The sequence below is a fragment of the Vipera ursinii genome, assembly GCF_947247035.1.
Source record: "Vipera ursinii genome assembly, contig: scaffold_257, whole genome shotgun sequence".
Taxonomy (NCBI): domain Eukaryota; kingdom Metazoa; phylum Chordata; class Lepidosauria; order Squamata; family Viperidae; genus Vipera; species Vipera ursinii.
In genome coordinates this window covers 6,541-33,972 of record NW_028148395.1, presented here as the reverse complement: position 1 = coordinate 33,972, position 27,432 = coordinate 6,541, and the positions used below count along the sequence as shown (strand labels likewise).

The window sequence follows — 27,432 nt, the reverse complement described above, 5'->3', positions numbered from 1 at the left end:
TCCTCTCCTTCCTATTTCCAGTGTTCATTTTAATCTAACCCTCATTCCTCCATCCTCCCTTTCAGCCTGTAAACCCTCCGGCCAGACTCCCTCTGGGCGATTCTTAAGAGAAAAGCACGGAAGGGAGAATAAAAACAGGGAATCGCGCAGGGAGAGAGTGTTCCCCCCCCACCCCGTTCACGGTCAGGAGGGAACTTGGTCACAAGGGGGCGGCGGGCAGCCGCCGAAAGAAAGGGCGTTTCACACACACACACACACACACACACACACACACACACACAGTTCCACTGGCTCTTTCCAGCCTTGGTGCCCGGCACACGTTTCGAGGGCAGCTGCCCAAATTTCTCATCGTCCAGGCACCAACCTTGCGAGGTGGGACCACGGGCGGCCTCTCCACCTTCCCCAAACGGGAGCAAGGCAGAAATAAACAACTTCTCAAGGAGAGATAGGCAAAAGGGCCGGCATTGGCAGTTTGCTTATCGATTGGTTCAAAAGATTTGACTTTGGGGGAACTTGTCACCACACACCACCACCACACACACACACACACACACACACACACCCATCTTTGGCATCAGAGACACCGGAAGGGAGATAGCAAGTCTCCGGCAAGGGGTCGAAACAAGGAAAATACATCTCTGTACACACAGACACAGACACAGACACAGACACAGACACACACACACACACACACACACACACACACACACGGAGAAGTGGGCACCTCCTCTGGCCTGCCAGCCAGCTCCCTTTGTAATCGACTCTGCGAAAGCAGGGCCGAGGATAGGACGGTTCAGACGGACCAAAATACAGGTGTGAGCCCCAGACCTGCTTTTCAAGCCGCTCCGGCTCTTGGGCTGCTAGTTGCCCCCGCTAGCAAAACTGGAAGGTCAAAGGTCAGGAGCCAAGGGCCCCTCCCGCCCATTTCTCCCGAGCCCACCGCCCGGGGGGGGGGGGGCGGAAGCAAGGGGCTTACCTCAACCAGACGGCCAATGTTGGCTATATGCGGAGAGGAATCGCTCACCGTCTCGTCTTTTTCCATCTGGGAAGAAAGGAAGGGAAAAGCTGCTGAGGAGGAGGGAAAGGAGGAGGAGGAGGAGGAGGAGGAGGAGGAGGAAGAGGACTGTGTGGTCTTTGGTGCCCTCTGAGCCTGGTGGTTTTCTGGCACGACATTTCATGACCCAACTAGGGAACATCATCAGTGCTGAAAGAGAGTGGGGTTTGCAAGGAGGAGGAGGAGGAGGAGGAGGAGGAGGAGGAAGACGACTGTAGTGGTCCTTGGTGGTGTCTGAGCCTTGTAGTTTTCCTTCAGACATTTCATGACCCAACTAGATAACATCATCAGTGCTAGACTAATTTGACTAATAAAAGTCTGCAAGAAAACAACCAGGTTCAGAGACCACCATGGGGGGGTGGCGGGGGGGAAGAGAGAGAGAGAGAGAGAGAGAGAGAGAGAGAGAGAGAGAGAGAGAGAGAGAGAGAAGATACCCTGGCTGTAAGGGGGGGAGGAGGAGGAGGAGGAGGAAGAGGAGGAGGAAGATGATGGTAGTGGTCCTTGGTGCTGTCTGAGCCTTGTAGTTTTCCTTCAGACATTTCATTACCCAACTAGATAACATCATCAGTGCTACAAAGGAGGAGGAGGAGGAGGAGGAGGAGGAGGAGGAGGGAGGGAGGGAGGGAGGGAGGGAGGAGGAGGAGGACTGTAGTGGTCCTTGGTGCTGTCTGAGCCTTGTAGTTTTCCTTCAGACATTTCATTACCCAACTAGGTAACATCATCAGTGCTACAAAGGAGGAGGAGGAGGAGGAGGAGGAGGAGGAGGAGGAGGAGGAGGAGGAGGAGGAGGAGGAGGAGGAGGAGGCCGGCTGCAGAGCCTCACCTGCCCAGGGGTCAGCAGAAGTGAGGCTGACCTCCTCCCCAGAGGAAAACACTCATCCCATCCCAACCCACATATGGGACAAGATTAATGTGCCCAGCAGCCTTCTGGCGGAGTGTGTGTGGGGGGCGAAACCTAGTTGGTGAAGACAAACCAGGATGGAGCCAAGGTCCCTCTCTGCCCCCCCACTCTTTCCACAAAGGCCACGCGAGGAATGTGCCTGCAATGGGTGGTGGTGGTGGTCTTTGGAAGGAGGGGGGAGGCGAAACCCTGCGTCTCCCACCCACCCACCCCCGCCCCCCCCAACAGCAGAGGGAGGCCTGATGCGGGGGTGGGGGGGCAAGTAATTTAATCCGAGTGCCTTCCAGGCAAGCAATAACCCACCGGCAGCCCCAATTAGCTGGCCGAGTCATGTGTGTGTGTGTGTGTGTGTGTGTGTGTGTTTTAACCCACAAAAGGGAGACGGGAGGGAGATTTATTTATTTATTTATTTATTTTAATCCCATTTATATCCCGCCCTTCTCCGAAGACTCAGGGCGGCTTACAAGCTTAGCAATAGCCTTCATTCTATGTATATGCCTGCTTATTAGGGCTTTCCCCCCCCCCAAGCGGCATTATTACAAAGTCAGCTTAATTGCCCCCAACAATCTGGGTCCTCATTTTACCTACCTGGGAAGGATGGAAGGCTGAGTCAACCTTGAGCCTGGTGGGACTCGAACCTGCACTAATGGCAGGCAGCTGGTGTTACTTAAGGAGGCATTATTAAATTAAAAATTAGCCCACTGCTCCACCAAGGCTCTATCTAGATTAAGGCCTTTGTTTCACTGGGTGTGGATGATGGGGAGCGGGGGGGGGAGAAGAGGAAGAGGTTGTGGGTCCCTCCTGTCTTGTCCTGGGGCACTCCCTCCCTCCCCATCTGGAAGCTGCAGCAGGCCCAGAAGTGGCTGGAGATTGGAGATTAGGGGTTGGGTGGGTGGGTGGGTGGGGGGAGACCCACTGCGGATTGAAGAGGGCGAGGGAGGACATTGTCGCCACGCAGTTGAGGGGGGGGAGCGCTGACAACGGGGAGGAGGAGACGGGGGAGATGACAGAAGCGCAACAGCTGTTTGGTGCAAGAGGCCGAAGGAGGGAGGGAGGGAAGAAAGATTTTGATAATTTTTTTTTCCCTTTTCTTTTCATCTGGGTTTGGGTTTTATTATGGCTTTTCACGTACTGTATTTATTGTTGTTTTCGATTGGGCATTACGTTTTAATCTTTTCTTAATTTTTGTATCTTTGCATTTTAGTATTTATTTATTTATTTATTTATTTATTTATTTATTAATGGGATTTATATCCCGCCCTATCTCCCGAAGGACTCAGGGCGGCTAACAACAAAACATATAATAAGTACAGAAATTAAGATAGAAATAAAATTAAAAACCATGTTGTTGTTGTTGGGGGCAATTAAGCTGACTTTGTAATAATGCCGCTTGGGGGTGTGTGTGAAAGCCCTAATAAGCAGGCATAGACATAGAATGAAGGCTACTGCTAAGCTTGTAAGCCGCCCTGAGTCTTCGGAGAAGGGCGGGATATAAATGGAATTAAAATAAATAAATAAATAAATAAATAAAATCATCTGTGCAATAAATTAAAATTAAAAATTAAAAATAAATTAAAAATTGTAAATTTATTGCCCTGTTCACCGCCCTGAGTCCTTCGGGAGAAGGGCGGTATACAAATAAAATTATTATTATTATTATTATTATTATTATTATTATTATTATTATTATTATTATTATTATTATTATTAATCTTCCAATCCCTGGAATCTGAAGCATCCTCTCTTCTTTCGGGGAGGGAGCGTTCATCGCCACCTTCGCAGGCTGCCCCAGGACGTGTAGTGCCTGGCCTGGGGGGGGGGGACGGGGCTGGGGGGGACGGGGATGGGGGGGCTGGGGTGGGGGAGAGAAGCTGCCTGGTTCCGTGCAGAGGCTGGAGAGAGACTACGGAGGGGGGGGCCCGCCGCCGGGTACCTGTCTGGTCAGGCTGCCCCCGAGGTTCATGGTGCCCGAGCCCGTCTTATTTGTCTGCAGCCACAGCATCACCGTGGAGGTCAGCTTGTAGTGGGCAGTGCGGCCGCTGGACTTCTCCTGGAGGAGAGAAATGCTTGTGAGCACACACATACGCACACGCATGCACACACGTGCGCACGTGTGAGAGAGAGAGAGAGAGAGAGAGAGAGAGAACCTCCTTCGGCGTGGCTCAAGAGGCCAGCTCCTCTGCCAGGTTCACCAAAGCAACCGCGCCCCACCGCGGCGGAGATGGCGACGGTACCCCCTGCGCCCCCCCCTGGGGAGTAAGCAGACACAAAGGGAGGGGGTCCCTTCTAGTTCTGCAGCCTCCCTCCCTCTCTTTCCTTCCTTCCTTCCTTCCTCCCTGTCTCCTTCCCTCCTTCCCTTCCTGTCTCCTTCCTCCCTTCATCTCCTTCGTTCCTTCCTTTCTTCCTCCCTTCATCTTCTTCCTTCCTTCCTCCCTTCCTGTCTCCTTCCCTTCCTGCCTTTCTCCCTTCATCTCCTTCCTTCCTTCCTTCCTGTCTCCTTCCTTCCCTTCCTGTCTCCTTCCTTCCTTCCTCCCTCCCTCCTTCCTCTCTCCATCTCCTTCCTTCCTTCCCTTCCTCTTTCCTTCCTTCCTCCCTCCCTCCTTCCTCTCCATCTCCTTCCTTTCTTCCCTTCCTGTCTCCTTCCTTCCTGTCTCCTTCCTTCCTTCCCTTCCTGTCTCCTTCCTTCATCTTCTTCCTTCCTCCCTCTGTCTCCTTCCCTTCCTTCCTTCCTCCTTCCCATCCTTCCGTCCTTTTCCCACATTAAGAAAAGGGTGGGGGTGCTGTTTTTTTTTGGGGGGGGACACGCTATTAAGTCCACCAGGCAACCCATCTGCCACCACGAGAGAGAAGGGGGGGGTGGGGGGTGGGGAGACTGGGCTCTACCTGGACTTCTACCACGTGGATGGAGTCCCAGCAGCCTTTGATCTTCTTGGATCCGTCGCCGGCTTTCTTAATGAGAATCACCCCGGCAAATCCGTGATCCAGATCCCAGAGGTAAACCGAGGAAACGCCCCCTTCGAAATACCTGCAGCCAAAACGGAAGACAAGAGATTGGTCGTCCCCCCCGCACCACAATCTCTGCCCGCTGGGGGGGGGACAGGACAGGAGGCGGCAATTCCGGGAAGCGGGAAGGGCAAGGCAAGGCTGCAGGGGACCGTGTAGGTAGGGCGACGTGCAGGAGTCCAAGAAAGCCACCCCGGGCGGCGGGTTTGGTCTCCCGAAGGTCTCCACTCTCCTTGCTTGCAAACAAGTTTCTAGTCCTCGGATCTTCCCCTTCAAGATCGGCCACCTACTGTTGGAACTGTTAAGCATATGGTGATAGCCTACATAGTTGGGTTGAAAATATATACACTAGGATGTTGTGACTTTTAAGATGTTAATTGGCCAATGGGTGTGTAAGTGTTCTCATGGCCATAAGAGGGAGCTAGGAACGTAGCTTCATTCTCTCTGAATTCACTGCTCTCTCTACTATTACTGTTTTGCTGTACTGTTGGTTTACTACTGTGATAAACCTGAACTGTGTACTTGACCTCTGGACCGGTAAGAAGACTTTGCATTTGGAATACTCCTTGGACTGTTACTATTGTGTATGACCTGGACTGTTTTCTTTTTGACCGTGCATTTTTGTTTTTACACCACCTCAAAAGTAACGTACTTTTTGCTTTCACAACTCTTAAGTGTACTCTTGTGGTTACTGTGTGACTCTTAACTGCTCTCAGTAACCTTCCTTGTCTGTGCAAACTCTCGGTAGCACAGAGAGACCTCTGCACAACGATTCCTAACAGGAACGATTGCACGACGGAGCCCAGGTTCCGGAGTCCCTTGGAAGGAACGGGTCTGCCTTCCCATTTTAATTGTACCTGCAGGATTTCGGTTCGGAGAGATCCGCCCAGCTAGAATAAAAAAAGGGCCACACAGACAACTCCCAGGTCTCCGTAGGAGAAGAAACAGCCATTCATTCGTTCCTCGGCACCAACAGAGGACGGCCACTCGGACGCGGCTGAAGCCCACCCAGTCCGACTGACAGCCAGGAATGTTTTGAGCAGCAGTCCGAAAACCCCGATGAAACGTCAAAGCCATTTGTATGGCTTCCCCCTCTCTTGCTTATCGTGACAAGTGTTGTGATTCAGGGTCAGCCTGTGGGTTCGACAGTTGGGTCGGACGACTCAGAGGAGGAGGAGGGGGGGGTGTTGAAGAGCTTGCTGATGATGGCCTTGAGGCTCCGCAGAGCCCTCAGCCGGGCCCCTCCCACCTGGTCACGGACGGAGACCCAGCTGTGTGAGCCTGACAGCGTGGATGAAGATGACCCACAGCTGGCCCTGTTCAAGGACGCCCGACGCAGGAGGCAGTCAATCAGGAGTAAACAGAGGGAGGCAATGGGGTACCTCGGAAGGAGGCAGAGAGAAGCCACGCCCTGAACTGTATAAAAGGGGAATGCGTGGGAGGGCTGGTTTGCTGAAGGCAACCGCTTGAAAAGCTCCTGTTTCATGGTTCCGTGTTTGCTCTCTTTGCTCTGTGTTTTTATGTTAATAAATTTGGCAGGCTTAATTCCAGCCTCTTGCCTTCTTGTAAAAGGGGTTGTCCCTGCCTTTTCTGCAGGGCCGGTAGCAGGCTGGTACAGAACAACAAGAGCACAGCTGAGATTGAGTCTCTGTTCCCCACCAGCCTCCCAAGTCTCTTTTACAGCAAGACCGCCTAATTAAAATAAAAAAGGGGGCCACCTCTTTCAGCTTTCTTTTTAATCATCATCATCTTACATTTTAAGGAGATACCTGGTTAATACAGCTAGGATGCTGGCAGCAACCCGTGTCAACCATTAGTGCTAGTCCATTTGAGTGTTCAGATGACTTGAGTTTCATGTTTTAGGAATAAAAGTTTGATGATGATGATGATGATGATGATGATGATGATGATGACCAGGAGGAGGAGACGACAATGGAGGTCATCTAGTCCAACCCCCTGATCAAGCGGGAGACCGTACACCACTGTCCAGTCTCTTCTTAAAAACGTCCAGTGTTGGAGCATTCACCACTTCTGGAGGCAGGTTGTTCCACTGGTTAATTGTCCTCACTGTCAGGAAGTTTCTCCTTAGTTCTAGCTTGCTTCTCTCCTTGATTAGTTTCCATCAATTACTTCTTGTCCTGCCTTCAGGGGCTTTGGAGAATAGCTTGACTCCCTCTTCTTTGGGGCAGCCCCTGAGATACTGGAACACTGCTATCCTGTCACCCCTCATCCTTCTCTTCATTAAACTGGACAGACCCAATTCCAGCAACCGTTCCCTATATGTTTGAGCCTCCCGTCCCCTGATCCTTTTTGTTGCTCTTCTCTGCGCTCTTTCCAGAGTCTCGACCTCTTTTTTACATCGTGGTGACCAAAACTGGATGCCGTATTCCAAGTGTGGCCTTACCAAGGCCTTGTAAAGTGGTAGTAACACTTCAGCCGATCTTGATTCAATCCCTCTGTTAATGCAGCCTAGCACTGTGTTGGCTTTTTTGGCAGCTGCAGCGCACGGCTGGCTCCTATTTAGGCGATGTACTCAGAGCAGGCTTAAATCAGGCAGTGCCAACCAAGCCCCCCCCCCTGCAGAAATGGGGACGGTTCTTTAACCCGCTTTGGGGGGGGGTGGCACATGGCCTGTTCCCTTATCCGTGGTTTTTCTGTGACCCCCCAGAAACAGCACCAGACCCTCCAGCCTGAGCAGGGCTGATCAAACCTTGGACCTCCCGTGTGAAATGGGAAAGGGGGTGCTAAACTTTCTCCCCTCGGAGCCTTTTGCCTTTCCAAAGCAACCGAGTTCGAGTTCTGCGTTCTCATTCAGAACAAAACACACAGGACACCTGGAATATGGGCAGTCTTGTCAACTCTACCCACGACTGTCCTCTGCGACGGCCCCCCCTCGACGTACGACCACAACTCAGCCCCAAATTTTTGCTGTTAAGCGAGACGTTTGTTCAGTCAGTTTCGCCCCGTTCTTACAAGCTTTCTGGCCACCGTTGTTAAGTGGATCGCTTGCAGTTGATAAGTTAGTTGCCCGGTGGTTAAAGTGCTGGTCAAAAGGGGAAATCACGTGACCCTGGGACCCAGCAACGGTCGTAAGCGTGAGCCAGCGGCCAAGCGTCTGGATTTTGACCATGTGACCCTGGGGATGCTGCATCAGTCATAAGTATGAAAAACGCTATGTTCAAGCGCCGTCGTAACTTTGAATGGTCGCCAAGTGAACTGTTGCGAGTCAAGGACTGTCTACAGTTCTTCCCTCCAATTATAATTTCACCAGCAAGCCAAGAGGTGAAACGCTGATCGGAAGGAAAAGCGGGGAGGGAGTATCACGAGACCCCTACTTTCCCCTCCCAGCGATCCCCAACTTCTGGTCTTCTAGCCCTGAACGGCCAGGAACGAGCCCAAACGAGGGAGGAATTCTGATTTATTTTATTTTTTCAACACGCTTCCCATGTAGGAGACTTTACATAAAGGCTTTTGTGGGTCTGTTTTTACGAAGGGGCCAAAAGGCCGCTGCGCCAGACCACAGAGAAGCCGCCCGCGTGCCAGAACAAGCAAGCGCACACATGGAAACGCTCGGCCGGCTTTTTGTACCTCGACCGACTCGGATCTAGGATTAATATTATTTTAAATACGAACATGCTGTTTCCACCTGGCCCGCGCCGGGCGCTGGCCCCGGCCTCACAGTCCCAGGCGGGGGAACAGATGCTGGCGGCCAGGAAAAACAGCCCCCTTGCCATCCTGCGGTTCTGACCCACACGCAGCGCGAATTATGGGGCTTTTCCCTCTCGCCAAAGGCTCGGCAGCTCAGGTCTGCAAGGTGTCCAGGGGGGCAGGGAGGGGCGGGGAGAGAGAAAACGGGGCAAAGGAGGTGTCTGCAGAGGGGAGGAACCGATCTAGCCCAAAAGACGAGATTTGATGGGGAAGGGGCCGAGTGCCTGTTTTTCACACACACACACACACACACACACACACACACACACACACACACAACTTTCCTGCTGCAGCTTAAGCAAATCCCCTCCGAACGGGCCCATGGTCCTGGGCAGGCCCTTGACAAAGGCTTCCCCCCCCCCAGCCTGCCTACAGGTGCAAACCACCCCTAGGCAAACATGCCGATCCGGTGAGATCTGCACGGCCTCCGTGCCAGGCAAAGCTTCCAGACTGAACATCTGGCTGGCAGCTGGGCAGACTCCGACCCCGGGAGAACAAAGGGCGGATTCAGATGCCACGGGGGGGGGGGGAGAAGGGGGGAGTCCTTTGCCCACCTCCTCTTCCCCCTCCCCCAGAATCTCCGACGGCAGCCAAGCGGGTCCAAGGCAGGAAAGTAGGCAGGGGGCTCCGAAGAGTCTCCTTGCTGCTGGGACCGGTTGGGTCAAGGCTCGGGGCGGCAGGAAGAACAAGGGGATCAAGGGGGGATGACCCCAGGGGGTTCCCTGCTTCAGATTTGGGAGGGGGAGGGGGAGGACTGTGGGGTCCTTGGCTCTCTCCGAGCTTGGCGGTTTTCCTGCAGACATTTCATTACCCAACTAGGGAACATCATCAGTGTTAGAAGAAAGTGTGAGGGGGGCGGAGGAGGAGGATAAGAAGGAGGAAGGAGAAGGAGAATAAGAAGAGGGAGGAAGAAGAAGAGGAAGGAGAAGAGGGAGAAGGGGAGAAGGGAGAGGAGGAAGAGGAAGAGGAGAAGGAAGAAGGAGAATAAAGAAGGAAGAAGGGGAGGAGGAGGAGGAAGAACTAGTCGAAGAAGAGGAGGAGGAAGTTGAAGGAGAATAAAGAAGGAAGAAGGGGAGTAGTAGTAGTAGTAGTAGTAGTAGTAGAAGAAGAAGAAGAAGAAGAAGAAGAAGAAGAAGAAGAAGAAGAAGAAGAAGAAGAAGAAGAAGAACAACAACAACAACAACAACAACAACAACAACAACAACAACACAGCCTCTACTTCCATCACTTCTGCAGCAAGGGTCTCCAACCTTGGCAACTTGTGGACTTCCATCTCCCAGAATTCCCCAGCCAGAGATTGTGGAAGTCCACAGCTCTTAAAAGTTGCCAAGGCTGGACACACACACACACACACACACACACACACACACACACACCCCGGACCCCCATTGCTCTACCGAGATCCAAGCCTTGAACGACGTGGGGCCCGGAAGCTTCCAAGGGAGAGCGGGGCCATCCGGGGTGGGAGAAAAGTCAACCTGAGCTCTGGCTGCTTTCTATGGGGAGCTGTGGCTGCAAGCCCCATGGTGTGTTCTTGGAGGGGGGGCAACACCGGACTGTCCCAAGGCTGACGAGGCTCGGACCGAGGGCAATGAAGCCACTGTGCAGGCCAGGCTGAGCCCACCAATGCACCCACTTGGCCGAGGGCTCATCCGAAACAGGAAAGGGCCACGGAGCCTGGAGGGGGAGCCACAGGTAGGGGACCCGGGCCCTCCCCCTCCCCTCTTCCTTGGGGAGCTACAATTCCCAGCAGCCCCTGCCAGAAAGGAGGAGCCGACGAAGCTTCTCCTGGAGAACTGGGGCGATCCAGCCGCCCGTCTCTGCCTCCCTCCCTCAGGCCCCAGTTGGGATAGGCCGACCAACGTCCTGCCCGGCATTTGGGACGACCCAAGCACGGCTCTCCAGAGGACCTTTCCCAATCAAGCAGGGCTGGAGAATCTTAGCCTCCCGAACTCAGCGCCACGAGTACCATTTTGCTCACCTAAAAGACGCTCGCAAGCTTTGCGGATTTCTCCCCCTCCCCCCCCGAAAGGAACGAAAGCTGATTTAAGACTTGGGGGAATATCCAGGATGGTCTCACGGTGCGATAAACGAGGATCTAATTACAGACGGGGCCTTTTGGACGGGACGAAAGTGCCTTTTGGTCATAGTCTCCAGCCAAACGCTGATTAATCTACGGTCTTTCCTGTTGGGGAGGCCTTCGCCGTCAACTCCTCACAAGCCCTTTCAAACAATCAGGAATGATGATTACGTTCTGCAACTGGACCACCTTTTTTCAAAGACCCCTCCCCACAAAAAACTAAGGCAGGAGGGGACCGGGAGAAGCTCCCCAGCCAAGCTCCTCCACACACAAGCTGCTCCTCGCGAGCCCTTCTTCACCCCAAGGTAGTCCGATTGCAACCATCTGCTTCTCCTGGATTCGCAAAGAGAGGCCAGAAATCTTTGCCTGACTGAACCCCCAAGTCATCTACGGGGTCATTGGAACATGGGGGTTACCTTTAAAAAAATAGAGAGAGCCCGGTGGAGCCTTCAGACGATTATTGAAGAGAATTCAGATGGCAATTTCTGTCAAGGTAATGATTTAAAAGCTAACCAGCTGATGTAACGTAAGATCTACTGACCGGAATGATTCAGCAGGGTCTGTGTCCCTTTAGGAGCCTTTGTATAAAGGGAAGGCTCTGCTAATGTATTCTCTCTGTTTACCTGCTGTAACTGCTATGGGTTGGAGCCTGATGTATTAGCAGTGTATGTCTATTGTTCCTGGTGTATGACATTGTACCACACACAATAAAGCACTGAACAGATGTCCCCTCAACCTGGGGTAGGAAGTGGTTAGGTGCCATCAAGTCAGTGTCAACTCTTAGTGGCCACACAGATGGAAGTTCGCTGTGAGGCTCTGCCCCCAGCCTGGTCCTTCAGCGCTTCCAACACTGCATCTATGGTTGCTATAACTGAGTCCGTCCACCTGGCTGTCAGTTGACCTCTTCTCCTTCCACCTGTCCCAGCATTAGGACCTTCTTCAGGTCTTCATATCATGTCCCAAAGTAGGATTACGTGAGCCTGGTTACAGGCTTCTTCTTCTCCTTCCACCTGTCCCAGCATTAGGACCTTCTTCAGGTCTTCATATCATGTCCTAAAGTAGGATTACTTGAGCCTGGTCACAGGCTTCTTCTCCTTCCACCTGTCCCAGCATTAGGACCTTCTTCAGGTCTTCATATCATGTCCCAAAGTAGGATTACTTGAGCCTGGTCACAGGTGAGTGAGAGATCTTAAAGAGTTGATTTGTTCTAGGATCCCTTGGTCTGTTTTCTTGGCTCGCCCATCTTCTCCAACGTCAACATTCAAGAATAATTCTTTAATGCTCTCCCCCCCCAGGCAACTGTACTTTCTTGTTTTTCCTTTGAAGATGTTTCCACACCCATTTGCACCACTCAGGTGACTCTGAGGACACAGACAAACCTCCAAGTGGCCTCAACGACCCTCTAAAAGGATGCAAATGGCACAAAAAAGACCATTTAACATTGTCAAATGCCTTTTGGGCGTCTAAGAAAAGTAATGCCATCTGTTGTTCGCTATGTAATTCATAGTACTCCAATGTATCTAATATTATTCTAATGTTGTGCTTAGTGTGTCTCTTAGCGAGAAAACCATTTTGATCTGCGTGTATGAAATCATTCAGAAATCGTTTCAATCGTTCCGCTATAATTGATGTAAATATCTTGTAGTCCGAGTTAAGAAGTGATATGGGTCTGTAATTTTGGATTAATGTATGGTCTGTGTTATCTTTCGGAATAAGGGTTATGTTTGCCTCTAGCCAAGATTTAGGCGTCCTTGCGCCTTCTAATACTGCGTTAAATACCTCCACTAGGGGTTGAGCTAGGATATTTTGTAATTCTTTATAAATCTCTGATGGAAGACCGTCGGGTCCCGATGCTTTATTATTCTTTTGTGCATTAATAGCTTTTATCACCTCAGATAGTCGAATTTCCTCGTTTAACATATTTCTGGTATCTTCTGTGACCTTAGGTAGTTTGGCTCTTTGAAAATATTCCTCCATTTTCTCCACACTTGCCTGGCTATCTTCTTTGTATAAACGTTCATAAAATTCCTGGGCTATAATTTTTTTTTTTCCCTCCTGGTGGAATATTCTCCCTTCCTCATCTCGTAGTTCGTGAATCCAGTTTTTCCCCTTTTGTTTTCCCAATTTGTATGCGAGCCACCGGCCCGGTTTATTTGCATTTTCAAAAAATTTTTGTTTCGTGTTTCTCAATTGTTGTGCCAATTTCTCTTTGTCTAGAATGTTAAGTTTGTGTTTAATCAGATCCATAGATTGCTTGATATTCTCTTTTTGTGGATCTTGTTGGAGTGTAACTTCTAAGCTCTTATATTCCTCTTCTAATCTTTCCCGTTGTTGTCTTTTCCCCTTATTTTTATATACCATATATGCCCTCGCTACCCCTCTCATCACAGCCTTAGCTGTATCCCAATTGTTTTGTACTGAGGTGTCTATAGCTTTATTTTCCTTAAAGAAAAAACTTAGTTCTCTCTCCATCTTAGATTTGAATTCGTCTTCTTTTAAAATTGCTCTTTGAAGCGTCCATCTGGATATTTTTTTGGAACCTTTCCAGATAAGTTTAATAGGATTGTGATCTGCCCAAGTACCTGTCGCTATATGTACCTCATCTATTTCTGAACTAATTTCTTTCGTCATCCACACCATGTCTATTCTAGACCATGAGTTATGTCGTTTGGAGTAATATGTATATTGTCTAGCCTTACAATTTCTTTCCCTCCAGACATCTTGGATATTTAGTTCCTCAGCCAAGTTAAGAAAAGATCTCGGTAGAGTTCTTCTCTTCTTTTTCCTAAGCGTCTTTCCCATATAATCCAAATTTATATCTAGGATAGCATTAAAATCTCCTATTAAACAAATCTCCTCATAATCAATGCTACATATCTTATTGTGAAGTGTTTTGAAAAATTGTTCTTGGTTATGGTTTGGGGCATATATCTCTACCATCATGACCTTCCTGTGATTTATTATAACCTCGACTATCAGTATTCTACCCTCTTTATCGTTATAAATTAGTTTTGCAGTCAATTTTGGGTTTACATATAGTGCCACTCCTCTCTTTTTCTTGTGTCGGTCTAAGGAAACGAATAGGTTCCCTATTCTTGGTTGTACTAACAAATATTTTTGTTGTTCCTTTATATGGACTTCTTGTATTGCCACGATATCCAATTGTTGGTGAATAAGCCTATTAAAAAATTTCCGCCTTTTCACTGGCGAATTCAATCCATTAATATTCACAGACATAATACTACACTCACCTCCCTTCATCTTACTTATTTCTGGTTTTTGTGGATCTCGTGATTCGGGGCTCTCTCTCTTCCTTGTCTCTAGTTCCATGTTTCTCTGTTAACTCACCGGATTTGTTCCTTCTATCCTCTGTAGCTAAGATCTTCCCATCCATTGCCACACGTATTGTATCTCTTTCTCTTACCTCCCTTCCATCTTGATCTTCTAAATCTACTTCCTCTTGGCTATGGAAGTGGCGTTTGTAAAAATCTTCTGCCTTCTCTATCGTGTCCAGTCTATGCCTTCTATCCTGCCACGTAACAAGAATACCCTCTGGAGTTAGCCATCTAAAGTTTACATTTTCTCTTATTAGTTTGGATGTTAAGAATTGATAGCCGCGTCTCAGATCCCTCATCCTTTTAGGTATCTGTTTAAGGATGGTGATTGGTTGGCCCCGAAATTCTAATGGTTCCTCTCTAGATCTATGCAGAAGCTCATCCCGAATTGATTTTTTAACTAACCTTACATGTACTTCTTTTGGGAGGTTGTGCCTTCTCGCATAATTAGTTTGGACCCTGTATGTTTCATCAATTTCCGCCAGCATTTCCTCCTTCCCTACACCGAGTGCCTTTGCCATCAGTTCTGCCATCATGACCAACAGATCTTCCCCTCTTTTTTCTTGAACGTTCTGGAAGCGTAGATAATGAGCAGCCTTTTCTGCTTCCAGAAAAATGACTGTTGTTTCTAATTCCTTATTAGCCTGAAGGAGTGTTTCATTTAAATCATCTACTCTCTTTTCCTCTTTTTCCATTCTAGCTTCCATATCTTGAAGTCTTTGTTCATTTTTGACTAATTGCTGTTGAATCCCTTCAAATTTATCATCTATCGCTTGGATTTTCCCCTTTAATTCACCAGTGTCGTTTCTTATTTGGCCTATTTCTCTCTTCATCTCCTCGTGGTTTTTGGCCATTGCCTCGTGTAGGTTTTGCAAAAGGGCATGTAAATCTTTAAAGGAATTCGAGTTAGATCTTTCCCTTTGCAGCATATCCTCTATAGATTTCTGATTGGAGGGACTTGAGGCCATCCCCTGTCCCTGTGCTGCTGCCTTTTTGCCAGCGCTAGGCTTAGTTGCTCCCGAGATACTTGTCATGTTTCCCCAATTTTAACAGCGTTTTATCAATGTATAATACCCTGAGTCTTATATAAACCTTTTAACTCTATGACAAAAGATATATAAAACAGTTACCACCAGATACTTATTACCAACTAAGCAATTTATATAATAAAATTCTATAGTATGAATATAATCAAAGTCACGTTCTTCTTCTTTCCCCCCCCCCCCCGTTTCCGGCGCAGAAATTGGCACCTTTTCCGTCTTCCTCTGCTGTCAAAGACCAGTAGGTGTCCCACTAAACAAACCTCCAGTTACTAAATTGCTATATCAAATGGCCGCCCGTGACAAGTAGAGTAGAATTTCAAAAGTTTCAAAAGTTCACAAATTCAAAATTTACCAGGATAGACCAGACTAGACCAAGCTGATCGCTTTCCACGCCCGACAATCCAGAGTTCAGTCTCTAAGGCTCCAAAGCTCAGACTTTGACTTGTTGTAGCTTTTCTCCAGCTAGAATACAGTCATATAGTCTTCGGCTTTCTTTCCCTTGCTGTTTTTGCCAAACGCCTCCCTCAAGACTTCTATCGCCGCTTATTCCCTCTCCGTGAGGCTCCCACTTCGAACCAGTACCTCTTTCACAAGCGCTTCCTATTTAATATTCGGATACACTCTCCGTCAGCTCCGCTCTACCGTTGTCCCGCTGCTTACGTGCTAGCTCCGTCCCTCTGTCAGATCTTCATGTCGGCCATTACTGGCCTCCTTCTCCCCGGTTCGCTCGCATCAGACTTTCTCCGGATCTTCAACACGAACTGCCGCTCATGAAGGTTCTCCGGGCTGCCTGCAACTTCGGATGTCCCTACAGGACCTCCTGAAGCTCCGAAAAGCCCCCGCGAACACTGGGTGAGAGGTTGTGCGAGGAGAGAGCTCCGTTCACACAGCCGCCCGCTCTGACAGTTGGCTCCGCCCCCCCCCGGCTGCCTGCAAGGAGTATAAATCCTTCCCTTCCCCACCATTCAGTCAGAACCTGAGGAAGCTTCTTGAATGAGAAGCGAAACGCCTTCAGAGAAAAACAAGAAAGTCCAGTTGCCTGGGGGGGGGAAGCATCTTTGGGACAAGTATGACCTGGATGACTGAAAACCTTCAGAGATGTTCATCTCGTGGTTCTTCAAAGACCAGTTTTGGCTCCCACAGAGTTTCACAGGGAATAACACCAGATTCTGATATTTAGGGTTAGGAACCCAACCTTTTAAAGAAGTCTGCCTAAAAATAAAAGCCTAGGTAACACACGAAGAGGGCAACCAAATAACCTGGACCAAAAGTCTCCAGCCCTTGACCCAAATCCACGAGCAAAACATGGGAGAAAAGTTGCGAACGGCTGCGGCCGCCTTCCTATTTAACGCAGCTGCCTCCAGAAAGACGGCTTTGTGGTTGTTGTTTTTTTAATCGATGCCGCCACTCGGTTTTTATTTCCGCTCCAATTCTCTTTCTGGCAACGGCAGGCCGGCCCTCATGTTCCAGGATAAGGGCCAAAGAACTGTGCAGTGAACCCGTTCACGTTTATCGCTTCAATCTTACGTCGCAATTGCTTTTTTTTTTAAAAAAAGGTAAAGTCGGCTGTGTTTGGCCATTAGCTAGTCTTGGATTCACAATTAACTGATCAAATCGATGACGATTAAAATTCCCAACGATGCTGGCTTTGCAGATTCGGGGTGGTGGGGGTGGGGGTGGGACGTCACCCCTTACAAACAGGAGGTAGCAAAGTGTGCTCCGCTGGGCTCCATTAAAGAGAAAATAATAATAACAATAATAATAATAGTAGTAGTTGGAAGGTCTCCTGCTCCAATGGCCTGCTCTGGCAGGAAACCATTTCAGACAAACCGTTGTCCATATTTTTAAAAGTATCTTTTATGTCATCCCCTAAAATATGGGGAGCCTCAAGGGGCAAAAGGGAGAGAAAAAGAAGGGATCGGCAGCAAGGGCCCCCCGAGTCCCACCGTCCGCAACACAAAGACAACAGCAAACAGCTGCCGCCAAAGGCTTCTGGGAGTTGTAGTCCATGCACCCGGGGGTGGGGGTCTAATTAGGGAAAAGAGGCTAAGGCAGGGGTCTTCCCACGTGGCCCTTTTAGGACTTGCAAAGGGTCTCCTGTTTGAGCAAGGGGTTGGACTAGAAGACCTCCAAGGTCCCCTCCAGCTGTGTTATTCCATTCTACAGAAGGGATTCAGTACTTATGGGGCTGAGTCCCCCTTGTTTCTAATCCCAGAGGTCAGAGATCAATGAATTATCAGCTGCCCAGTGTTACTTGACCGAGAAGGACAGCTATAGAAGTTGAACGGACACCTAGACAGGCAGGTGGGGCTGAGGAATGCTGGGAGTTGACGTCCACAAGCCGCTTCTTCAGTGAGCATTCGAAGTTACAAACCATTAAAAGAAAAAAAATTTGACCGGTGGCCGTTTTTCACCCTGACGGCCGCAGCAACGTCCCCGTGATGAACCCGCGATCAGAATTGGAACGCTTGGCGACCGGCAGACGACGGTTGCAGTGCCGTCGTGATCCCCGTTTGTGAATTTCTGACCGGCCAAGTCAGCGGCGGGGGGGGAGGGGGGGAGAGAGGAGAGAAGCCAGACCCACTTAACAACGGCGGCGATCCGCTTCACAACCAGGGGGAGGCAAGTGAGGTCGTAAAGCGGGGCCAGGCTCGTTGAACAAGTGTCTCGCTTAGCAGCCGAAATCTTGAGCTCAAGATTTAAAATTTAAAAGACCGGGGTGGAGGGGGGGGGGCGCCGCACGCACACCTGAGACGGGCACAGCCACAAGCTACGTCCTGACCATATTCAGCTGCCCACCACCCCAAGACAAGGAAGCAAACCCCTGCTGCCGTCGCCCCCCCAGTCAATCTTCCCTCTAACTCAATTTTAAAGAAAGACCCTCCCTCAAAGGTGGAGGGGGGCTCTTTGTGGGGAAAAGCCCCTCCCTTCGGGGAACGGGCAGGGGGTCGCTCCTTACCTTGGGCCATTGCCGGCCACTCCCCACCCACCCCGTTTTCCCCCACCAGAGAAGGGTTCAACATACAAGTCCCTGTACTGGTCAAAGGCGTTGTTGGCCTCCACTTCCAGCTTGCGCAGGCGGGCCGAAGGCATGGCGCCGTCTTCCAAGGGCGGGTCGTACTTGTTACTCCAGGGTGACCTGCGTACGGAGGGGAGGGGGAGGGAAAAGAAAAAAAAAACTATGATTTTCCTCCCACATCAAAAGAGTCCCACCCACCCCCCATCCCGATGTTGCAGTGGCACGAACAGACACAGCGCAGACTGCTTGGGCAGGGGTCTATGGTCTGGCCTAGTTGTGCAGGAGGAGGAGGGGGCATGAGCTGGCTGGGCCGTGTGTGTGTGTGTGTGTGTGTGTCTGTGTGTGTGTCTGTGTCAAGCCAGCCAAGAGGGGGAGGAGAAGGGAGAGGCAACGGCGCTCAGTCCCCCCTTCTTCCGACCCACGCTTCTCCCCTTAAATTCAGCCGTGGGAAGCCAGACTCATTTTCTGACGTAGGGAAGGAACAACGGGCAAATTGGGGGGGGGGAAATTCCCCACAAAAATCATCTTCCATGTGCCGTCGGCACGTTTCGTGTCGACGGCCCCGTTGTTGCTCAGCGGCTCTTTTAAAAGAGAGAGACCGTGTTAGCCCTGGAATAATAATAATAATAATAATAATAATAATAATAATAATAATAATAATAATAATAATAATAATAATAATAATAAAATTGTTGTTGTTGTTGTTATATAACCAAGCTGCCAGTTACTGCTTTCAATTAGCTGCCTATGCTTGGGCTTTTAATGGTTTGGGTTGTTATTGGGCGCACTTGGAAGCCCACAGCGGAGAACGGCGTTTAAAATTTGTACTTTCAAATGATTCTAAGGACCGGGATTTGTGAGATAGATAGTTAGATAGATAGATGGATAGATGGATAGATGGATAGATGGATAGATGGATAGATAGATAGATAGATAGATAGATAGATAGATAGATAGATAGATAGATAGATAGATAGATAGATAGATATTATTTATTTATTTATTTAGCGTATGGCTGGTCACACACAGAATTAAAAGCACTTCATATTTACAAGTTAGAACAGTTAAAACATTTTTTTTTAAAAAAGAAGCAATTATAAAACCTAAGAGGAAAACAGAAATAACATTTCAGAGTTTAATGTCGAGTTTGGAGATCCAGTCAGTAGCTGCCGTTGTTACGCAGAGGAAGTCCTTAAAATCTCCTGGCTATCTTCTATTAGCGCATTCCCTCGCTATATGTTGGATAGTCTGTCGGGGAGCCCCGCAATCACATTGTGCTGAAGGTGTCTTTCCCCATTTATACAGAGAATCGGCGCACACACCCCAGGAGTCCTTCTAATTCTATTGTATGTCACCCGTATGTGTCGGGGTAGATTAAATCCTGGAGGTATACTATTAGGATTAATATGCTCAGAAATATCTTGGGAAGTATAGATAGATAGATAGATAGATAGATAGATAGATAGATAGATAGATAGATAGATAGATGATAGATAGATGGTAGATGATAGATAGATATAGTTAGATAGATATAAATAGATAGATATAGTTAGATAGATAGATAGATAGATAGATAGATAGACAGACAGACAGACAGACAGACAGACAGACAGACAGACAGACAGACAGACAGACAGACACACACACACACACACATTATTGAAGCACTTTTTAAGGGACAGTGTTTTTACTGTGAGTTAAGAACGGCTGCTTGTATCTGGGCACAGAGTAGCGCGGGCAAGTGGGGCTCGTGTCCCCCCCCCCGCTATCCCATCTCCTTTAACCAAGTAGAGATGTGCAGGTGGCAAACACACACACACACACACACACCACCCAGCGTGGAACTCCAGAGCTACACAGCCCTTTCCTGGCCTGCAGGAAAAAAACACCCACACTCACTCCTCGTAAAAAAAAAAGGATAAGAAGAGAGGCCGGCGAAGGCAGTGACTTTATCCACCGGGAATCCGCCGTGTTACCCCAAAAAAGGGCCTTTGTAGCAAGCAAAGTGCTCAAGACGCATTTCGGGGACGAAAGGCAGATGGTCCCCCGGCCTCTCTTCAGCTTCGGTTGCAGAAAGGTCAAGCAGCCTCTTGGAAGCCACACACACACACACACACACACACACACACACACACACACACACACAGCAGAAGTGTTCCAGGAAGAGGATTAAAGGCCGCTGAGGTTACAGGGGGGCGAAGAGAGGATTTTTATACCCTTCCCACCAATAGGCCTTGCGGAGGAAGAGGTTACCCACTTATTGGATGTGACCTCGCAACCGTTGGTTTTGCCGCACCGGCTGGAAAAACCAGTGACCTAGGACCGTTTTTTTCACACCGGCGACCGTCGGCGCAGCGTCCCCGTGTGGGCGAAATTCAGAGGCTTGGCAACCGACTCGTGTTCATGACGGACGCAGAGTCCCCCCGCGGGGGTGCGTGCGTGTGTTTCACATGATTTCGTTTTGACGACCCGCTTAACAACCGCCTTACTGGCTTTAGCAACGGCAGCGACTCCCTTAGCAGCTGCGGCAAGGAAGGTCGTAAAGCGGGACAAAATCTGCTTAACGGCTCCCGTGCTTAGCAACGGAAACTTGGGGCTGGGTGGTCAAGGAGTACCTTTACTACTAGGAGTAGACATTGAAAGGGCGTCTCTCGCCTCCGGAAAACTCCTACAGGCTTCTACATCACTTAGCAACACGTGTGTGTTTGTGTGTATGTGTGTGTGTGAGAGAGAGAGAAAGAGAGAGAGAGAGAGAGAGAGAGAGATTCAGCTTGCAGCAAATGAGCTGTATTCTTCAGGCAGGAGTCCTCCTGGTGTGGGTCTCGAACCCGTCAACTAACAGGACTAGTCCCTTGGGCTACTAACTAATCCCTCGGGCTACGACCACAATTGAGCCAAAAGTTTACGCTGCCAAGCGAAAACACTCGTTCGGGGAGTTTTTTCCCCTTCCACGATTTTTTCTGGCCACGGCTGTGCAGCGAATCGTTGCAGTGGTTAAGTTAGCGACAGGGCTGCCCAGCGCATCTTGGCCTCCTCGCGGACTTGGAAGGACGCAAAAGGGGAAAATCACGTGACACACACACACACACACACACACACACCGGGACCCTGCAGTGCCGTCATAAAATAGGAGTCAGCCGCCAAACCTCTGAAATTTGATCACGTGACCGCCGGGACGCTGCCACCGGTCACCAGGGCGAAAAACGGCCGTGAGTCACCATTTTTTTTTCCTTCTCCCGGTTGTTGTTGTTAGTTGCTAAGTCGTGTCCAACCCCTTGGACAACGTTCCTCCAGGCCTTCCTGTCCTCTACCATCCTCTGGAGTCCCTTTAAGCTCACGCCTCCTGCTTCAGTGACTCCATCCAGCCACCTCCTTCTCTGTCGTCCCCTTCTTCTCTTGCCCTCGACCTTTCTTCTCCAGTGAGTCCTTCCTTCTCATGAGGTGGCCAACGATGAGATGGTTAGAGTAAAGCCATTGACACAACAAATTTGGGCCAACGTGGGGAGACAGTGAAGGACACCGAGGCGTGGCATGCTGTGGTCCATGGGGTTGCAAAGAGTTGGACACCACTTAGCAGCTGACCAACTCGTGGACTTCAGCTCCAAGGAATTCATGAGCCAGCATGTCTGACTCAGGAATTCTGGGAATTGAAGTCCACATGTCTTAAAGTCGCTAAGCTGAAGAAACACTAATCTACATTATCCACAAATATACATACAGCTGACAAATGGTTGTTGTTGTTAGTTACGAAGTGGTGTCCGACCCATCATGACCCCATGGACCACGTTCCTCCAGGCCTTCCTGTCCTCTACCATCTTCTGGAGTCCATCTAAGCTCACGCCTCCTGCTTCAGTGACTCCATCCAGCCACCTCATTCTCCGTCGTCCCCTTCTTCTCTTGCCCTCAACCTTTCCCAGCATGAGGCTCTTCTCCAGTGAGTCCTTCCTTCTCATTAGGTGGCCGAAGTATTTGAGTTTTTCAACTTCAGGATCTGGCCTTCTAAAGAGCAGTCAGGGTGGATCTCCTCTAGGACCGACCGGTTTGATTGCCTTTCTCCCGGTGCCGGACGCTAAATGTACTATCTGTGTCTGCCCCAAAGTCAAAAAGGAACAGGCTAGCCGTGTGTCCCGTGGGGAGAAATGAACCGTGAGCTTTCCCCTTACCTGTAGGAATCGCCATCCCGGTTGTAATCACACAGGAGGTAGTCCTTGCCCACCACCTTATCCCGAGCGATCTTCAGAGGCTGGTCCACAGAGGACAGGAGATCTTCACAAAGGCTGGGAACCTATGGAAGGAGTGAGAACGGATGAGCCGTGTCAGGGCAAACCAGCCAGGACTCTGGGCTTGGTCGCTCTCAGGCTGAGCTCATCTCCACCACCTTTGGCCCATCCCGCGGAAAAGCAGCGCACAAGATCTGCAGAACCTCCCCACCACCACCACCACCACCCCCTTTCTCCGTTCAGACCTTCCCGAGAAATCCCACTCCCCTCCTAGTGCGGTTTTTGAAGACAAGCAGCCTCACCGCTACGGTGTCAGCCTGCCTGCCAAACACTTCGTAGGGGGAAGAACGGTCTGGTTTGGTTAAACCCACCCCTACCCCAACCCACCCCCACGAGCGTCTGGGTGTAGACAGGGCTGGCCTTTTGATGAGGTTAGCGCTACCATTCTGGGCCGCTCTTATCTAAAACCAGCTTTCAGCTCTGGCTTTGATCTGGGACCAGATGGAAAGCAGATAAAACGTGTTTCGTGTTTCCTTTTAACGGGGCAGAGGAGAGGGGGAGAGAGAGAGAGAGAGAGAGAGAGAGAGAGAGAGAGAGAGAGAGAGAGAGAGAGAGAAAGAGAGAGAGAGAGTCGCAAAGGGCGATTTTTCCATAAAAGACAGCCAAGCGATGCCATTCTCTCTCTCTCTCTCTCTCTCTCTCTCTCTCTCTCTCTCTCTCTCTCTCTCTCTTCCTCTCGTTACTCCCTCTGCTTTTAGTTCACACCAAGGAGAACGGACTATTCAACCTTTTCACTGGCATTGACCCTTCATTCTGATAACGGACCGTTTAGTTCGGGATTGGATGTGCCTTCTGCCATCCCGTGTACAATGTTAGCTTTAAAAAAATAAATAAATAAATAACGCAGTCCAAAAAAAAAACCAAAAAAAAACAACAAAAAACCAGGTACCCTCAATCAGCGTAAGATGTCCCCAAATAAGGAAATGGAACTTTTTCTGCAAAACCAAGAAGAGACAAACACGCAGAAAGGTCTTTCCGCAGCAGTCCAGTGGCCCAATTCCAGTGGCCTTCTCAACCTCTGAAGGGAAGAATACGGTCTAAGTCTCAACAGGCCGATGCGGTTATTGGAATACCCTGCAATTCTCTTCTGCACAACCGCACCCCTGTTGTGTCCACGGGGACTTGTCCATCATCCAGATTGCGGTTATCCCGAGGGTGCTTTTCCAACAAACCGCTGGACTTCCTTGGGCTTCTGGAGAACCGGGGAAGCTTCTTGGGATGGGAAGTGAAACGTTTTCAAGAAAGAAAGGGGGAAAAAAAACACGACCCAAGAACGTCCAGTCGCCTTCGGGACGCACACACGGTTGTGTGCACACAGAGGAGGGGCAAACGCAACCCCCCGTCCCAATAAAGGGGGCCACACTGGTGTGGTCTTGCACAGCTCAACTGCAGGCATGTTTGCAGATGTGTCTTACAGCGTCGGCTTCTTGCCAAACTTGCTGTAAAGCAATTCCTGGAAGGGGGGAGGGGGGCAAGAACCTTTTAAAAAATGGTAAATATTTATAATGGAAACCTAAGAACTGCTAAGAGAATAAGCTGACCGTGAATGGCAGCTTAATTTTTTCCACTAGCTCATGCTCAGGGTGGAGTTTAATGAGCTCTCACTGGGCAATCTGCCAACCATCGTTAGTTAAGGGGGGTGGGGAATTACCTGTTCTTTAAAAAAAAAAAGAGGTGATATTGCTGAAATTACATATGCACGGCTGAAAGAGTGAAAGGCAAGTCGTTTATAGATAAGCCTTGAGCTACTAACTCTAAAATTTAGCCTATTATTCAGCTAACCTCTCTTTCACATACACTCACAAATGCTCGCAAAGAGGAGCATTGACTCAACCAGGGGTCTTCAAACTTGGCCCTGTGGTGGACTTCAACTCCCAGAATTCCTCCGCCAGCGTGCCTGGCTGAGGAATTCTGGGAGTCGAAGTCCACAAGTCATCAAAGGGCCAAGTTTGAAGACCCCCTGAACTAAACACTAATTTCAGATGCAAAAAAAATAATAATTCCTAAATCCAATACTTGGGCCTTTCAATAATAATAATAATAATAATAATAATAATAATAATAATAATAACAACAACAACAACAACAACAACAACAATAATAATAATAATAATAATAATAATAATAATAATAATAATGAAACCATGATGATGGGTAAAGGTTCCCACGGTCTACAACTTTGGAGAGAAGTCAACAGTTTGAGTAGACAACCCTGGTATGTTTGAACAACCAAGAGACGTGGTCAAAAGCCACATTCCCACGTGAGCGCCACCTAAAACCACGGAAAGCTTCATGGTCTCTCCATGTTATCCCTTTAAAATAGGCGGTCTTCAAACACTCACAATTCCTCAGCAAGGCACGCTGGCTGAGGAATTCTGGGAGTGGAAGTCCACAAGTCTTAAATTGGCCAAGCTTGAAGACCTCTGCCTTAAAGGCAAGGAGATCTCTTTAAAAAATTCTCTTCCTCACCGCCAGCTCTCTCTCTCTTTTTTTGGAAACAGGTGAAAAAGCTGCTCGAGGGCGAACTACTTATTACACTTAGGCTTTGGCTGGGCTGAGGCATTCCTATTAAAAAAACTGTGCTGACTGAAGTGGTAATAACCAAAGGGGCCAAGAGCAGAGGTCCTCAAACTTGGCCCTTTTATTCCTCCGCCGGGCTAGCTGAGGAATTCTGGGAGTTGAAGTCCACAAGTCTTAAATTGGCCAAGCTTGAAGACCCCTGGCCTAGAGGGCCCACACTGCAAAGGTATCTTGTCGGTGGTCATCCTGCCGTAGGGATGGATCTCATGAGGCCCACCCTGGCCTCAGACCACCCCAAAAGCGCAGGCCATCTTCCCGTAAAGACCCGGCATTCGGGAGATGAATGAGGACACTCTTTGAGACGGCTCTGCAAAAGAATGGCTACGCGCTGAAGGGAGATCAGGCGCAGACAAAACGGAAGACAAATTGGGAGAAGAAAAAAAAAACAAAAAAAAAAAACCAGCCCGCGATGCCTAACAAGAGTCTCTTTGTCCCCACCCCACCCCCGGCCACGCTAGGCTAGCTGAAGTTAATGAACCAGGTATTAAGGCAAGAGTTTTAATTAAAAACCGGGCCATCATTCCAGCCAGCAAGACAAGCGGCCACCTGTGTACGGTCAGAAACTCAACACCTAACCCCAACAGCTGGCCGAGCCTTGGCTTCCTGCTGGAAAGGCCAATCGGATGAGTTGACATCCGTGGAACTGGCAGGATCAAGATGGGGTGTGTGTGTGTGTGTGTGTGTGTGTGTGTGTGTGTGTGTGTGTGTCAAACCAGGTCTTCGGCATGACAGCCAGCCATGGGAACTTGTCCCTTTTCAGGGCTCCGGGGTGGGGGGAAAGATTTGTGGTGTGCTTCTGGGATCCGGCTTCGGGCAATGTAATCCCACCGCCCCAACACGGATCCTGGAGAGAAAAACGTCAGGATGCTAAAAGCTCAGGGAATGGAATTTGGGTGGACAAGAACCGCAAAACCCAACTTGGGGTGTGTTGTCTGCGTGGAACGCCTGCGGCCAGGGTTAGGGTTAGGGTTTAAAATCCTGGATTTCAGAGAAGTGCAAGCGAGGAGGCACCCCCAAGACCGTTCCTTGGGACGAAGGGGTGGAGCAGCGACCCAGGCAAGATCCGCACCCGTGTCTTCCTCAGCCGTAGGGGACAGAAAGGTGCGGCCTGCACCCGAGCGAGGATCCGGAACGCTTCCGAGCCAAACTGCCACGCTGCCTTGTTAACGCACGCAATATGTTCCGCCTGCGTGTTGAATCTGAACGGCCGTGACAAAAAATGGTGCCTGCAGCTTCAGCCACTGTTCTGCTGGGAGGGAGACCTCTCCCACTTCTCTCTCTAAAGGTCTAAATTCCTCCACGGCCCGCGAGCTGCCTGCTCAGCCGCACGCACACGGGGCCCTTGACTGACATGAGCGCTAATGAACTCTAATTACAAACTCAGCAGCCCGTGAAAGCCAGAGAGCAGGGCCGAGGGAGGATGGCCATCCACCTGGGGTTTGGGGAAGGGGCGCTGACCCGTAAAGGACCCCCGCCTGCCCTCTGGACGTGCCCCTGCATTTCATGTTCAAGTTAGGCCTTCTCCTCGGGTCGGCACAAATCACATCTGGCAAGGCCGTGCACAGCTAACCCCAAGGACTCCAGGAGACCAAGGACCCCAGCAGGCATTAAAGCTTGACCTTCAGGGTCCCAGCTAAAGGGGCTTAGTGGGGAGGGGGGTGTGTGTGGCTTTTGTTTTGCTGGAGAACCACAGCAGCCTTCCTGAAACTGGGAAGAGTGGAGGGAGGCACGGCCGGCCGGCCCTGGTAGTGGCGTCACTCCGACGGGTTAAAACTGACGTTGCCAAAACCAGCCAGGCTGAAGAAACACAGAGCAATGAATTAATTCTGCACGTCTGGCTCTTTTTGTCCTTGGTGGAGCAGGAAATAATAATAATAATAAAGGTGGGCTTGGCATGCCGTTGCAGGTGAGGCTTTGGAGCGCCACCTCAAGTGTGGCTCACTCCAATGGGGGTTCCCCACGGGATTTTGAATTGTCCTAGAGAACAGACCCCCAGGGGTATGAAATCTAAGCAAACAGAGCCAAAACACACAAACACACACACACACACAAACCCAAAAAACCAACCTCACTCTCCAACACAAACAGGGCGAAACAAGCCACCCCGACAGTTTTAAAGAGGTGGGGAGGCTCTGGGGCAAGGGTCTTCAAACTTGGCCACTTCAAGTCCCAGAATTCCTCAGCCAGCCTGGCTGGCTGAGGAATTCTGGGAGTTGAAGTCCACAAGTCTTCAAAGTGGCCAAGTTTGAAGACCCCCCTGCTCTGGGGGCATCTGTTGAATCTGCTGGATGTCCAACAGCCTCTGCAGAACATGGAAAGGTCCCCCCACGTGCCAACTCACCAAATCAATCAGGTCACTGAGGTTTTTCTCGATCTGCTGGGGAGGAAGACGCCTCATCAAATCCAAGGCACAGTCCAGCTGCTGCTCA

General features: G+C 49.8%; 1 protein-coding gene across 1 annotated transcript; it reads right to left on the bottom strand.

Annotated features, from left to right (window-relative positions):
- Positions 1–795: 795 nt before the first annotated feature.
- Positions 796–27,432, bottom strand: CAPZB (capping actin protein of muscle Z-line subunit beta). Its single transcript, XM_083380113.1, has 6 exons — positions 27,345–27,432; positions 22,307–22,428; positions 18,150–18,263; positions 4,839–4,980; positions 3,889–4,005; positions 796–1,042 (listed from the first exon to the last, which is right to left on the bottom strand). The coding sequence occupies exons 1-6, from the start codon at positions 27,399–27,401 to the stop codon at positions 836–838; spliced, it is 759 nt and encodes a 252-aa protein (XP_083236239.1). The 5' UTR covers positions 27,402–27,432; the 3' UTR covers positions 796–835.

Excerpts from the sequence above, each read along its gene's own strand:
- CAPZB (XM_083380113.1), bottom strand. The coding sequence starts at position 27,401 with ATGAGGCGTCTTCCTCCCCAGCAGATCGAGAAAAACCTCAGTGACCTG. Across the intron at positions 4,981-18,149 it reads TTTGACCAGTACAGGGACTT|GTATTTCGAAGGGGGCGTTT; the intron begins GTATGTTGAACC and ends TTTTGGCTGCAG. Across the intron at positions 1,043-3,888 it reads GGGGCAGCCTGACCAGACAG|ATGGAAAAAGACGAGACGGT; the intron begins GTACCCGGCGGC and ends CTTTCTTCCCAG.